General features: G+C 40.3%; 1 protein-coding gene across 2 annotated transcripts in view; it reads left to right on the forward strand.

The window, feature by feature from the left end:
• adcy8 (adenylate cyclase 8 (brain)) overlaps nucleotides 1–15,776 on the forward strand; it is a 75,245-nt gene that overhangs the window by 17,617 nt on the left and 41,852 nt on the right. For both annotated transcript variants that reach the window (XM_067475014.1, XM_067475015.1), the window contains exon 2: nucleotides 10,975–11,124. In XM_067475014.1, coding sequence (XP_067331115.1) covers nucleotides 10,975–11,124 — 150 coding nt within the window. The remainder of the gene's footprint in view (nucleotides 1–10,974; nucleotides 11,125–15,776) is intronic.

Consider the following 15,776-nt stretch of genomic DNA (forward strand, 5'->3'; position numbering starts at 1 on the left):
TCAGTTTTCATTGCTGCCTGTTTGAACTGTGCTGCTGCAACACACACATCCTGCTGCAGACGTTAAACTGTCATCTTAGTTGTTAGTCCAATTTGCACATGCAGCCTGAGAAAGCAGCCAGGCTGTGATACTGGAAGTGCCAAGAAGAGCTGCTCGGAAAAGTGAATATGATTTAATCTCAGTACACTGCATGACCCATACAGATACACAGCACTGTAAGTCTCTCTCCTGCTAAACTTGTAAGTGTGAATAAGTAAATGCATATTGTTTTAACACCAGTGATCGAAGACACACTGAATACATCAGCGTGGAGCCACAGCCATCATTTTGCTGTATTTTCACATTTTGTAATCCATTGTGTGAGATTTGGCAAGAACTTTGGCTCTATAGCACACAACATCGGTTCTTTAAGAGAACATTTTACCTAATTTATAGTTTCTGGTGATAAAAGTTGGCCGTGTGGAAACTTTGGTACTGAGTGGCATGGATTCCTATAAGCCTATCACTGAATGGATTTAAAGCATGAAATGTTTTCAAGGGACTAGAGGAAGGTTTACCTTGTTACACAGACTCGTATATTATACTGCAACATGGTATGGAAACCAAGGTGGCCCAATGTCCATTGGATATTATTCGTGTCCCAGGGTCTAATTTCTTTTTATGTAAAGCAGTTTACAGTGCACTTTACGGGAGCATCTTGAGGTTGGCAGTGTCTGGCACAAGGACACTTTGACATGTAGCCAGGGGGGCAGTCGAACCACTTATCCTCTGAAGCTCCCAGTTCCATGTAGTTTGACATAAAAATGCTACTGGTAACCGCTCATTTCGTGCTGGTGCTCCTTCACACTAAAGTTCGATATTAATATGTGGCTCTTATTGTGAAGGAGCAATTTAAAATTGTACTGTTTACGCGGCCAGACACCAAGAAGCTGCTACAGGCAGAATTTACTTTGTCAAAGGCTAAACAGCTGTATTTGTAATGCTGAAATGAGAAATTGGAAAGGTTTGGTCCAGTATTGGGACGTTACGTCACACCATGTTAACTCTTGGAGATCTCGGGAGCCATCTTGTGATCTATGCCGTCTGTCTACCTGTCCCCGCAACAGGGGTTAGAATGGGTTACCTGCATTACCTTTTGTTTGCTTTTCAATATCAACCATAACAAAATATAAGACCTTTATGCACTAACTTAAAAAAAATGTACTGTTTAAAACTGAGAACTTTATAATCAAGTATTTGACATTAGCATTTAACCAACAGTACAGAAGAGTTGTGATGTCAGTGATTGAATATGTCTTGATTGATCTGAACCCCAGATGGGCTGTTACACATGTTCCTGTTCTCTGCTTTCACTCATACTCAGTACTAACAATGTCAAGCTGTCACAGCTTCTACACTGTGACAATTGTGTCAGCTGAAGCACAGGCGTTATTATGGTAACAAATCACATATACTAGGTCATTTAATGGGATACAGATTCAGAGTGCGGATCCATGTGGTTTAGAATAGAAATACAGCTTTTAGATTTTCAAACAGGAAAGACTAATCTGAACTAGGACACTTTGAGCAGCGATTGGAGCAGACTTTACGTCACTGGGAGAGTTGGAATACAGGATGACAACTGGCAGTGTTATTATCATCTACAACATCATTTAGATAAAGATTAGATGGGATACTGTACAGTTTAATTGTTTGTAGTTAACGGTAATTTTACCTGTCATTCAGTTGTGTGACCGTGCGGGTTCGAACCCCACACCGCCAGGTAAGGCCTTGACCCTTGGTGCTGGTCCTTACATTATTACATTAACAGGATAATAGTTAGCAAAACACTAACACTAGGTTAACAGTAGTCATCAGCAATACAGTAAAAGTTAACTAGTTACCCAGCTAATTTGCCAAGCAACTGAGGCAGATTGAGCCCTGGTAAATTTGTGTGTCAGAAACTATGGCAACAAGTGTGTAGTTGTGCCCAACTTTTCACATTTACGGGAGTGAGTTTATTCCAGCATCCAGATCCACCGTGTACACAACAGTCTGCGTAAATTTCTTTTGACACGACAAATATTATTGTGACATAATCTATTGACGTTTCCAGCAGGGATTGGTGCCTTCTAGTGCCCAAATAATCGTGTGCAACACTGCGCGCATGGTTCCAGTGTGAGCACTGCATGGCATTTAAAATGTACAATCTTCTGTGGCCTATGTTTGCTTTGGAATCTCCATTTAGTCAGCAGATATTTTAGCATGTGAAGCCAAGTTAATCATTCGCTGTCCTCCTCTCTACCTCCAAGCCACAGAATAAATTCCTTCATTTGGCAGCGAAGTGTTTTCTTCAGAGACCAGCGTTGGCAGTGAGGGGCTTTAGCTCTGCTGAGCTCAGCCAGCTGCTCTCCTCACGTTTTCATACAGCTGTCATCAGATACTAAAAGCAGGTTAAACTCAGGTGGCCCCCGCGGCTTTTAAGACCGGCATTGTTGCTGCAAACCCCTTCCTCTGGAGCGCCCGTGTAGTTCTGCGAAGACTCCTCCACGAATGTAACATAATTAGTCCAGTCATTGTGCAGGAGAGTAACTGATATCTTTGAAATATTGATGCTGTGCGCGTGGCTGTGCTTCATTTCGTGGCAGATCTGGCTGCCTGCCAACCGTCTCTGAGTCATTATGTGGTGTTAAAGGGTGACACAATCCAGCTGATGTGATGAGCTGACGAGTTCCCACACTTGTCTTCACCTCATTTGCTTGCCCTGTACCCTCGAAACATTACCTCCCCGGAGTTCAAGTTTGAAGATCAGGACACATCATTCTTGGTAAATTGGCAGTCAGCCGGCCCTGATTCACAGGTTTATTTTCTTTCAGGATGGCACTGTTGGCCTTGGACTCGACACGCGCCAGCATTTACAACCAGTGCCGGCAGTCTGTGCCAATAGAGTAAGAAGTGAGTCTGGTATCTGTAATGGGGAGGCTACAAATAAAGGTGTGGAGGTTGAGGTCATCCATGCCGGAAACACAACAATGTGCCATTACAGGCCCACAGCTAACATTTGCACTTGTCATCGTTGAAATCAGTAACATTTGGAGGAAACTGACTTTGTTTTGACAATCTAAAAAATCTAGCAATTGAATAATTTAGATTTTGTTTACTTGTCAAAACAGAGTGAGTTTCCTCCAAATGTTACTGATCACTACAGCTGCTAGATGTAGCTACATTGTGATATGTGTCACTTGGTCGTTTTTGGTGGCCAGGAGCCCACTTTTACAGGAGGACGGTCTTGTTTCTTTCAGAGTCTAGACCTTCGTTATTTATGACATTACAGCTCTCCTGCATAAAAAACATTGTAAATATGTACAGTAAACCTGAGAGATAATTTTTATAGTTTATAAGGATCCTGGTTGCAGTAGACTTACTTTAAGTTGTCATTTAAAAGACAAGATAATACACAAATGCATTTGTTGCCAAGCACGTTTAGCTTCTGTTCAGTGAAGTTGCGACACTGGGCCCTGTTGCAGTTTTACTTAGCAATTGCTGAACATGATATGATTGTTCACATTGTTTGGCTTTACATATTTGTAGGGTTGCCTTCTCTTTATCTTCTTCTTCTTGGAAGGATCTTTTCTCTCTGAACCTTTTTTGGGGTTGCTTGTGAAGTCGGGATGTCCTGATGCCGAAAGACATTTTCAAATACTGCTCCCAGTACCACATTATGCTCTGCAGGTGGAAAAGAAGTCTGTTGTTATTTTACCTTCATATTCCTGTGTAGACTCTACAGACCATCTTGTCCATGCTGCTCCATCCAGGACCTCAACCTAAATCTGTGCTTGGTTTGTCTCTTTTCCTTTACTTTTTGCTCTTTTCAGTAAAAGCGGCCCCCCCTTTTTTTTTTACACACCAGTCGTCACCATATTTGTTGTGGCAGAAGAATGAACAAGATTTTCATTTCCCGCAGGGTTTGCTTAACTGCAATGGATTAAAGAGGATTTTACTGTCCAGCAACTCATACTAGAAGCAACACAGTTTACTACTTGCATTTCAGTACTCACTGATACTTGGTATCAGTGAGTACTGAAATGCAAGTATTTGTACTTGGACTGTTGTATCGGGACATTGCTAATGTGAAATCATATGGGTACTGAGGTATTTGTTCTATATATTTATGCATTGTTAAATCTAAAGGCCCGACTAGCTAAAAATGTACAGTACGTGTTTATTTTCCATCTCCCATTGTATGCCATGATTCACCCTTGATTCAAATTGAAAACATGATGATGAATTATTACTATTATTAACCTTGGCTGATTATTTTCCATGTAGCTGTTTGTGCCTCTTCCTGGCCCACTACTCTTAATGAGGGCTTGTTAAAAACATCCACATCACTGGCATTTGCCTTTAATGAGTGCACTGGCGGTCTCCATGCTGATGCCCTTTGTGGTGAGCCGGCGCTGCTCTTTTCCAAAACAACATGGACGTCACCACATCTGCCACAGCTGCTGCAACTCATGGGGTTTTAATTTTCGTCTCTGTGGGAGGGGCAGAAGCCTTCAGGGGGCGACTAAGAAATTGAATCAATGCTGATGGCGTCCTGGGAGAGGTTCACAATAACACACAGTAACACACAGTAACACACAGTAAGACACTGTATGCACCAAGCTCTGCAAGATACAGTGAAAAGCCTCAGGGTGGGGACTGTGAGAAAGAGTGTGTGTGTGTGTCTGTGTGTGTGTGTGTGCCGTTTAAAGGAAAATCCTCTGATACTCCTACACATTCGGTTTTGAATGTGTACTGCTCTCCAGGAGATCTTTTCCTTATTGTGAAGTGTAGGGTTTCCTGCAGCAGAAATTGTTGTGTCAGATAAAGTTAAAATGGTTAATAAAGCCTGGCCTATAATAATTTAACCATAAAAATATGAAGTATGCTCAAGAGTAGTTTTCTCTGTACCCCTGCCAAATCTGACCAGTGACAATATGTACGGCCGCATGTCATCATTCAACCGCTGGCTGTCTAGGTGGTGTCCAGCAAGCGATGTGGGCTACACAGACAATTGGAAACAGTTTTGGGGAAAACCTGGGCTGATTAGGAGAGATGAAATCCATCCTACTTTAGATGGTGCAGCTTTCTTATCCAGAAATATGGCTGCTTTTATTAGACAACCAAAAGTATGACAATCCAGAGTTGAGCCTAGGATGCAGAGATCCAGTCCTACACACCTCTCTGCAGTGTCCTTACAACCGTCACCCCCCCACAACTCCCACATACCTATAGAGACTGTGTCTGTTCCCCGACCAACTAAATCACATAAACCAAAAAAAGACAACAAGAGGAGTTAATCATAATAACCTAATAAAAGTTAATACTACTACTCTTACAGAACAAAACCCCAAAACTATTAAATGTGTATTATTAAATATCAGATCTCTCTCTTCTAAATCTGTGTTAGTAAATGACTTAATAAATGATAATCAATTCGATTTATTTTCTCTAACTGAAACTTGGTTGCAGCAGGAAGAACATGTCAGTTTAAATGAGTCAACCCCCCCAAGTCATATTAATTATCATGTTCCCAGAAGCACAGGCTGAGGTGGAGGAGTAGCAGCAATCTTCCACTCAAGCTTACCAATAAAACCCAGACCTAAACATAGTTATACCTCATTTGAGAGCCTTACTCTTAGCCTTTCACACTCAAATTGGAAAACTGAAAAACCACTATTATTTGTTATCGTGTACCGTCCTCCAGTCCCTTATTCAGAGTTTTTGATTGAATTTTCTGATTTTCTATCTGATTTAGTGCTTAGTACTGATAAAGTCATTATAGTGGGTGACTTTAACATTCATGTAGATGTTGACAGTAACTGCCTGAGCACTGCGTTTAATTCATTATTAGATTCAATTGGTTTTTCCCAAAATGTAAATAAACCCACTCACTGTTTTAGTCACACGTTAGACCTTGTCCTTACATATGGAATTGAAGCGGATAATTTAACAATATTACCTCACAACTCTCTTCTGTCTGACCATTTTTAATAACATTTGAATTTACAATAACGCACTATACAACAGTTGGGGGAAAATTCCATTATAGCAGATGATTAAGTGAAAAAGTCATCATTTGAAAAAAAAGTCATCATTTGCTTCACCATATGTTCATACAATGGAAAGTAGCCACCTTAATGTTACTCCTGCAGAAGTTGGTTATCTTGTTGACAATTCTGCAGCCTTACTACGTTCAGTAGTCAATAGTGTTGCCCCTCTGAAAAAGAAGGCATTAAACCAGAAGAGGCGATTTCCATGGTATAGTTCACAAACACGCAACTTAAAACAGGCAACACGAACGTTAGAAAGGAAGTGGCTCTTAGCAGCAATGACGTCATGACTTTCTTTATGAATAAAATTAGACCCACATCACATTCTTAATCCATAGGGTTTAATAAGACGTCGGCCCACCCTTTGCAGCTATAACCGCTTCAGCTCTTCTGGGAAGGCTTTCCACGAGGTTTAGGAGTGTGTTTATGAAATACATAATACACAGTGCTCGTAGTCTTCGCTCTAATTCATCCCAAAGGTTTCTATCGGGTTGAGGTCAGGACTCTGTGCGGGCCAGTCAAGTTCTTTCACACATAACTCACTCATCCATGTCTTCATGGACCTTGCTTTGTGCACCTGAATTCATTTATTTGGATGGGTGAGCGAATACTTATGGCAATATTGTATACATGGATTTTCTATCAATGCTATGCTAATGACACACTGCTTTTCATGAATCCACTTTCTAATCACACACTCCTGCCTATCTCTCTAACGTCTCAACTTGGATAAGAAAAGAGATATGTTTTATTAAGTCTATCTTAGTGTTATGGTCTTCCCAGGCAGATTCTCCATAGAGCACAACATTAGCATCAATTTAGCATCTTCAGCGACTGTCTCCAAAACGTTTGCCAAAAATCTGGGCGTTATCAATCAATGGCAGCCAGCTTCAATGACCCCCTCTCCTCCAACCCTCTGTCATGCAGATTTGAGCTCTGCAAAAACAAAAGTCCAACCCTGCCTCTCTGAATATGCTACACAACTCATTGTTCAGGTCTTATCTTGATTCTGTGATGCCCTGCTGACCCTCAATTGCTTTGCTCCTCAAACACTTGACATCGGGTTCATTAGAATAGTATCTGAATGGCTTGTACCAAAACGATACACAAAGGCTCATAGTGTTACAGGATCAAATATTCAGCGTAGTCAGTGAACTGTTCCAGTCAGATTCTGTAAATTTACCCCCAAAAAAGAGACACATTGCCATTGTAGTAAATTATTCAGGTAGTAAAAGCTTTCCAAATGTCTGTTTCATCCCAATAAACAGCTCTGACCCGTGGTTCTCCTTTCCATTAACACTGACTGTCTGGGAAAGCCCCTTAAAAATACCAGTTTGCTCTCCACACAGCATTGTACTGTTAAGGGCACCAGGAATCAGAAAACCCCCTCTTCATGCTCCATTACTGCAACAATTGTACTGCGGACCAAAACTGTGATGGAGTGTTTTAAAGCTTTTCTCTTTGCTGGGACAGTGAACTGCCTGTTTTTTATCAGTAGTGTCACAATTCTTTGTGTATTGATTGAAAAAAAATACCAAATCGATCAAATGGTATAAAGTTATTTAAGTACTATGATTTCTAGCGTGTCTTATGCTAACGCTAACACTGCAGTGACGTAGATCAAAGTATTTGAATATAGGCTCCGTTTCTTTGTTTAGATTTTTCTCATCACCAACCCTTTAAGGCAAACACATGTTCAGTACTATACGGCTAATTCAATAAATCCAAAACATGAGAAGAGGGCAATATCAGCATTCTAAATTCTGGAAATAAACTTGCCTCAGCATTTATGGATTATACAACAGGGTCTTGTGATGTCACCAATATGTCAGTCTGCCCAAAAGCATTGCGTATGTTGTTTTTGTGCCAAAAGTGAATCGATCTTGTGCTCTTTGTGCCGTTTGATAGACACGGAGGGTACAGACAGTAGTAGTTGCTTGGGTCACCACATTTCAATTTCTGTGACATAAAACCCTGCATCTGTCTCACTGGAGGTTTAAAAAGCTCACGGAGTCATATAGGACTGGTGAGAAATCGGGCATGGTTCAAACAACCCAACAAATGCTAAATGCTCTAACAAAACGCAGCTCATGAGTGTCTGACCAGATGACTCTGTGAAGTGAATAATTAAACGAGCTCAGAGAGAATCTCCTGGTGTTATGAGTAGAGTTGCTGGTTAGTTAGTTAGATCTGCATCTGCTTACAATCCTGTCTACTTTCAGCAAACAGAATGTCCAGTCCAGTCCTCTGCTACTTTGCTCCAGAGAGCAAGATAGAAAACACAGACTGACTGATGTTTACCTGAAACTTAAAGTTCAAATTGACAGATGACAATGAAAGTTACAGTTGAAAATCCTGGAAGATTTTTGAATCATTAATACAACACTAGTATTAAAATAGTCACAGTATATCAGCTCACCACATACCTGCTTGTATACGCTGCATAGTGTCCACTGTTTATAGTTATCATATACAAATTATTTACATATGTTTTTTTCTAGTTAGTTGAGTTACTTTTTGGCAACTCTGGTGCAAATAGAATAGACACTAGTTCTTCATATACAGTGTGTAACAGCACATTGTTACAACACCACATAATTATTTTTCCAAAGAAAGTCGTCATGAAAGCAGTTACATGTTCCTAGCTATGGATTTACTGACAAGGAATAATGGTCGAAACCGCTTCAATGTAACAGCCTTTAATTAGTGAGGTGAGGATGTGTGAAGCAGGAAAACGAAACTAGCTCAGGTTTTCCTCAGTGAGATTGGTTGAAATCTCAGCCATCCTGTTTTTACACTTGCATCATGTGCGGCTCCGTCATGCAGGAGGAAGCTGTTTGGGTGGCGACAGTGAAATCCCTCACGAAGCTGAGGAGGAACGAGGATGTTGCAGAGCATTTCATCAGCCCTGCTTTCTAATGCGGTTGAGGTGCTCTTCACTTTACATGATGGCAGCTGATGAAAGTCTACAGTCATCAGAGATAAGGGAGGCAGCCTCTCTGAGTCACTGATGTGTTTTGTTGAACACGGATTCCTGGAATCTCTGTTTGTGAAATAAAAAAAAATAAAAAAAATGGAGGAATCTCCCATGGCGGTTAGATTACTTCACAAAAATAAATCCTGCACTCTGACTAGTTAATTTGCTCACAGTCTCCCTATGAAAGGATGATACACCTTATCTCTGTGTTTGTTGACATGCAGAACATTGTGTTTAAGCAGACGGAAAAAGAAGGAAGGAAAGTGGACGAAGAGCTCAACTAAAGAGAGAAAGGTGGTTCATTTAAAAACACGAATGAATAATAATAATATATATATATGACTGGTACAAGGAATTGATGTATATGGATTAATAAGAGATCAAATGCATGGATATTAAGATGCAAACAAAACACAAAGAGTTAAAGTAATTGCCTGAAAACACCCATAGTGGTCACTGAGTGATGTTCATTAGTGTTCATTAGAGGATACATTATTTTGGTATTTAGAAGTTATTCGATTATATGATAAATTGTGTTTCTCAGCTCAATTGAGAGTTTTTATTGCCAGATGAGATGAGAGGTGTCGCAGGACAAGAGAGAGCAAAGCAACATGAAACAAAAGCAAATTTTTTCATTTCTTTATTCATTACAAACATTGTAAACTGAGATGATGCTACAGTTACTGGTTCTTACTGAATCACACTTATCAGCCCGCTTTAACTTAAACCAGTACAATCACTTATGTTTGTCTGTACTACAACCGTGGCTTAAACAGCATCATCAACACAACAGCAGCAGCGGATGTTTGCTTTAATAAATAAAACTTTTTTTAAGCATTAATTGTTGACCAGATTGCTTTAATTTTTAATTAAATTTTTTACCTTTTGTCATTAATCAGAAAACAGAGGTCCCGCTATTTTGGTTCAGTAGGTTCACGTGATCTTTGTGGACATAAGGTTTTTTAATAATTTATTTCACGGTTGTTCTGCTTTGAGCCTGTTGCTATAGATGTGGCCTCGCCTTGCACCTGGATTATTTATGACAAATCACAATTTTTACAAGCAATATCTATGACAATAAGCTGCGAGTCTGGTCTACCGATACGTATCACATGTTCAGACACATGCATGTGGAAACCGTTCACAGTGCCCGTGTCCTGCAGGCTGAACCGTTTCAGTATTCACACCTTCACTGATAACCCGTGACCTGTTTAGCCGTTTGGCTCTGTTTTCCTGCCTGATCCAGTTTCAGATGTTCCCGTCTCTGTGTTCTCGTCTCGTTTCACTGGACGTCTCGGCTCAGTGACTCGACAAAGTGTTGGAACGCTCATCGGTGGCATCAAAGTCACATGTGATGTTTTAGCATTTCATCTCTTTAACCAACTTTTAGTTTGAGTTAAATCATTATTTTAGCCTGTTTCTTCTGTTTCTGAACTTTGAACAAAATTGAAAATTTGTTCTTGATGTTTTTTTTAATCAGTTGCAGTAATTTTACTCCAAAGAAAAGCATGCGGCAGCAATCTAATATAGATTCACCCATTTTTTTTTGTCTGAACTATGGCTGTTGCTGCTGACCGTAAACCGAAATATATGATGTGAATCCATACAAATTATGTGTGTTTGAAAAAGGGAACTTAAAAGAAAACTAATTTTCACAGCACTCTAGCAGTTTGCATGACTTCCCTTCAGTAATTTCATTTTTTTCTTCATGGTCACATACCACTGATGTGTTATGTCAGTATAAAGGTGTGTGAAGTATAAAATGACTCTTGTGTATAACACTTACATTGTCGTACCCCAAACAGAAGGCGAAGCTGTGTCGATGTCCCGTGTCCCTGAGACAAATTGCCGAGTCTAATACAGAAAAGTCTTTGCTTCATGATTTCAAAATAAACTCTGATCCTTTCTGTCTGGGTGTTTCAGGTAGCGGCTCAGGCTGTGTTGTTCATGTGTATGAACACTGCTGGGATATTCATCAGTTACCTGTCTGACCGGGCTCAGCGCCAGGCCTTTCTGGAGACGCGGCGCTGCATCGAGGCTCGGCTGCGTCTCGAGACGGAAAACCAGAGACAGGTGAGTCCACAACCTTATTCCGAATGCTGCCTCACATTAAGTCTAAACTTCTTGCGGTGCCCGTTCAAGTGTTTTGATTCTTTACAAGTTACACGTCACTTTTGTGTTCAGCAGCAGTAAATACCTGTGCGTGTTCGGAAGAGCTGATAGGATGTTTTCTCTGTTACTACTACAACTACTTTCTTTTTACAATGTAGAAACGTTATAGCGTACTGGTCCTGCAGGAGCGGCAGCTGTATGTCCACACACCAATAGCAGCCTGCTCAGATACAAGTAGGGGATTGTGTCCAAACCAACAATGGCTGACAGTGTTTTTGCTTGTTTGTCTTATTTTCTCCTAAGAGTACAGTTTTATTATAGTAGATACTGTTTGGTCCAGTGGTCCACTGCTGAATAGGCCCATGCACACACACACACACACTCTCTCTCACATGAATATATCATAGTTACAATCATGAGCAATAGTTAGTACCCCCTTATTTTCCATTTGCAAAAAAATAAATAAAACAACATTTTTCTCAACATAATATTTATTGGACAATTAGCTATTACAAATATTTTGTCATTTTAAATTATTTTCTCAAGGCAGATTCTAACTTTGCACTTAAGTTTGCATCCCCCTATATACAGTTTCAATGTAATGTGACCTACACACAATTATTGTTTGAGCCCTAAAAAGTCTTAAACCTCAAATTGCCCAACCATCTTAATAATAATAATAATGCTTCAAAATAAAGATTGACTACACAAGCATAGAAGGACAAGTACACACACACTGTGACAGGTAGGGAGCTTTATTTATGCATGTTGGAGTGGATGGTGAGGCTTTGAGGAGCCACAGAAAGCTTTTACGGCGTCCTGCTTGTTGAATGGGTTCCGCTTTGATGAGCTCAGGGATGCTTGTAAATGAGTGAGATGGGGCACTGCGTCAGTGTTAGCCAATCAGGGCCCGGACTTTCTGTCAACACTGTTGTTGATGCTGTTAGGACACAGAGTCTCCTTCTATGTGTGTGTGCCTGTGTGTGTGTCATCTCAGGTGTGTTTTTATTTATAATGTGATCTGAGGAACTACAACAGAATTTAAAGTTGCACTAATTGCTTGATAATAACACCCTCTTTGAGAGGATCTATAAATTGTTTCTATCAGTGTCCACTTGATTAAGACCAGATGTCGAGTTAAAACATTTTTAAAGATTTCTCAACAGACCTTTCTGACTTTCAGCTGCATGATTCTTCTTTAAGTTCTTATGTTTGAAATTCCTGAAGTGTAAACGTAAAACTGCCTCCAGTGCAGAATTATAGTGTGCGACTATAACCTGCAGGATGCAAAGTTGTTGGCACACGAATACATGAATATGTTAGTGAGCCGGTGGACGGCTTCAACTCTTCAAGCTGCTCTAATGATTTTCAAAGCTAGTCTGACACTGATTCCACTGTCTCTCAGCTGTCCAAACCAGAGACCATCTGCAGTGGAGCAAACATACACTCCAGCCCCTAGTAAATGTCCACACTGCAAGAAGAGTGCAGGTGAGCAAGTCAGATACAGTTCTAGATGTAATCTTCCTACATCTGTCATCCGTTTATTTGTGTTAATGAGCCAGTTGTTTCTGGAAATTAAAGTTCTGCTTCTGGATCTGTCAGAATTGACAAAAGACACGTTGAGTTGTCTGTAACTGATCTGGGATACGCTGCAGCCTGAACCCAAACCAATCTGATTCAAACACTTCAAGAGTTCACTATTTTTCTCCAAGATTGAAAAAGGCCTCAACAGACAGTTCAGTAAGGACAGATGGAGGGTGAATAAGAACATTTAGCAGAAAAGTCAAAGCCATAAGTTGTTTAAAGGTTCAAACGTACGGCCTGCGTTCAAGACGTCTCTGTAAATCAACATTTGTTGCAGCGAACCTCCACCACCGAACCCTGGAGCGCTTGGTTGTGCTGCAGCAGCTGAGGCATTAGCAACGCTCCACTGGAATGTTTGTCTGTCTAGACCTTAATTTGGGCATGCACTGCTCTGCTCTCCAGCACAGATACCAGGTCAAAACAACACAGCAGAGATGAGCTGAAAGCAGGAGGCAGTGTGAAGGCAGTCAGTGCTGAGCACTAACACCTGCTCTCCACTGACACGTTTTACACCATCAGCTGATGGTCAGATCCTCTGTGAGCAAGACGAGCTGTCCGATCACATCGAGGCAAACGTGTTTAAAAACATCAGCGAGAGAAAATACAGTGCGGGCCACGTGCAAAACTAAGGCTTTAAAATGTAAAAAGACGAAAATATAAGTGCACTAGCTGCAAATTTGAACAAATTATGTCCATAGCTTCATCATTACGGGGGCTCAAAAGCTGGTAACGCAGCTACTCACACACAGTCTGGGAGTAGAGAGGAGTAACCGATCAGAGGATCTGAGGTGTCTGGATGTGGAATGCCTGATAAGGAGATCTGAGATGTGAGCTGGCACCAAGACCTCAGGTCCTTTACCCGCAGCATCACAAGCTGTGCAATATATTTCACAGCAGACGCAAGACACATCTAAAAGAATTTAGATTTTAGTGGACTTTTTATCCAACCCTCCATCGATCTGAACGGTGGGCTACACCCTGAACAGGTCACCAGTCTGTCTCAGGGCTGATGTATGGACACGTGCAGGGACAGACACCATATGGTCAATTTAGAGTCAGCAGTTTATTTAAGATGCGTGTCTTTGGACTGTGGGAGGAAACTGGAGAACACCCAAGCACAGGGAGAACATATGGTGATTAAATGCATTGATGCTTTGTTTTGGGTTTTGGTTTGTTGTTGAGGAATGAGGAACACTTAACTATCCAAGATGAAAGTTGCATAAAACAATATTTCATACCAGCAATTATATTTAAAACTAAAGGAATTAAAGTGTTATTTCATTTATTACATTTTTATTTACAGTAGAAATTCGGATGATTTACTGCCTTTAATTGGCAAATTAAAATTTAGATGAAAATGACAACAATGCTTTTGTTACACATAGCACCAATATCACATTGGAACTGAATAAATGACCATCGTTGCAAATTGGACATTTGATTAACTATTGTTGAATTGTGTAAGTATTATCTTAATGCTCCCGGCAGTGCAGCAGTCCCTGCTGGATACCTCACCACTGTGAGGAAACACTGTGCTGTCTGTCATTTGGTGTGACAACCAGAAATTAAGATACAGTAGATGAACAGTGAATGGGAAGGAGGACACTGGCTTCCTCTGTCTTCCTCGTCCCACTGTGTTTGTCTCTCACTTCACCCTGTCCTCTCTCCCATGCTCTCCACTTGTGCTCGAGGTTTAAAGAGGCTCGCCGGGGCTCTCAGACAGCAGAGTTCACAGGAGGTTCTTTTTTTTTTCAGTGGAAAACTGCACTATGATCCAAACAGGTCATATTTATCTACAGTGTGTATAAGTGTGTACCTGTGTTATATTTAAATAACTACAAATAACTTCAATATAGAAATTGAAGAATAAAGGCTCCAAATCGTTCAGTGCTGCCACAGTAATGGAAGCGTTTTGCTTTTTGACTCATCAAAATAAAAGTCATGGAAAATGATGTGTTGAACAAGGTGATTTCTTTGTGACTCAAACCTTCTGTGCAGACAATCTTTGCACCTTTTTAACTGAGAAAAGCAACTTTAAATACAGGTGCTACATTTAAAGAAAAAGCGCAGTCGTGGTGGCTGAGAAAGCTTCTCAGTTTTTAGTTTACAATAGTTTTGGTTTTGCATATTTCTTGATAAATAGGAGAATCTCTGGATGTGCTTGTTGAGGATTGTTTTAAGTGGTGTGTTCATCCATATTAGGTGCTGCAGTGTGTGTTTGGGGCAGCAGGAAGGCCCATGATATGTTTAACCAAATAATCCACCGAGTATATTTGTGGTGATGAAAGAACATTTAAAGGGTAACTTCACCAATTTGCAACTTTCTTTCTGTGGCTTCTATATATATATTAAAAACTCTTTCAGCATTACGGGTTCAAATGATTGTAATCTGCAGGCATGTTTCAGCTAGAAGCAGAGAGATGTTTTGATAATTTAATGGCATTTATGTGCATGTACTACCCAAACTAGGACTAGCAGAAGCAAGTTCAAGATCAGGGAGGCATCCTCTAATGAGTATTAAAGATCTGGCAATATGGGATCTTTTTCATCATTGTTTTAATCACAGTTTTATTATACTGTCTATTTAAAGTGGTGTTATATATTTTGTCACAATAGAATTTAGTAGCTGTTGAAAGCAGGCAGATTATCCCAGCAAAAGAATGAATTTTTACCTCCGCAACTAATTATTATGAAGAAATGGTAGGTAAGCTGAGTATTTCTGAACATGTCTGATGTCTTAGCAAACACTTAACATTTATTTTCAAGAAGGAAAGACACATGAGTTTGAAACCTTTTATTTCATTTCCCAAATGTGCCACCCTATTGTGACCATGTGCCCAAGTGTGGCCATCACAAATAAACATTCCTAGATCCACCCCTGAATATATAATAATTGCTTTTGGACAACAATAGGTCTGTACATTGAACAGATGAATGCCATACTGGGAATGAGGCTGTTTATCTCACTGTTGATCACCTTACTTGGAAAGTCAGTTTGGAAACCTACGTTGAAAAGTTCTCTTATTCAT

This window comes from Channa argus, chromosome 14, assembly GCF_033026475.1.
Source record: "Channa argus isolate prfri chromosome 14, Channa argus male v1.0, whole genome shotgun sequence".
Taxonomy (NCBI): domain Eukaryota; kingdom Metazoa; phylum Chordata; class Actinopteri; order Anabantiformes; family Channidae; genus Channa; species Channa argus.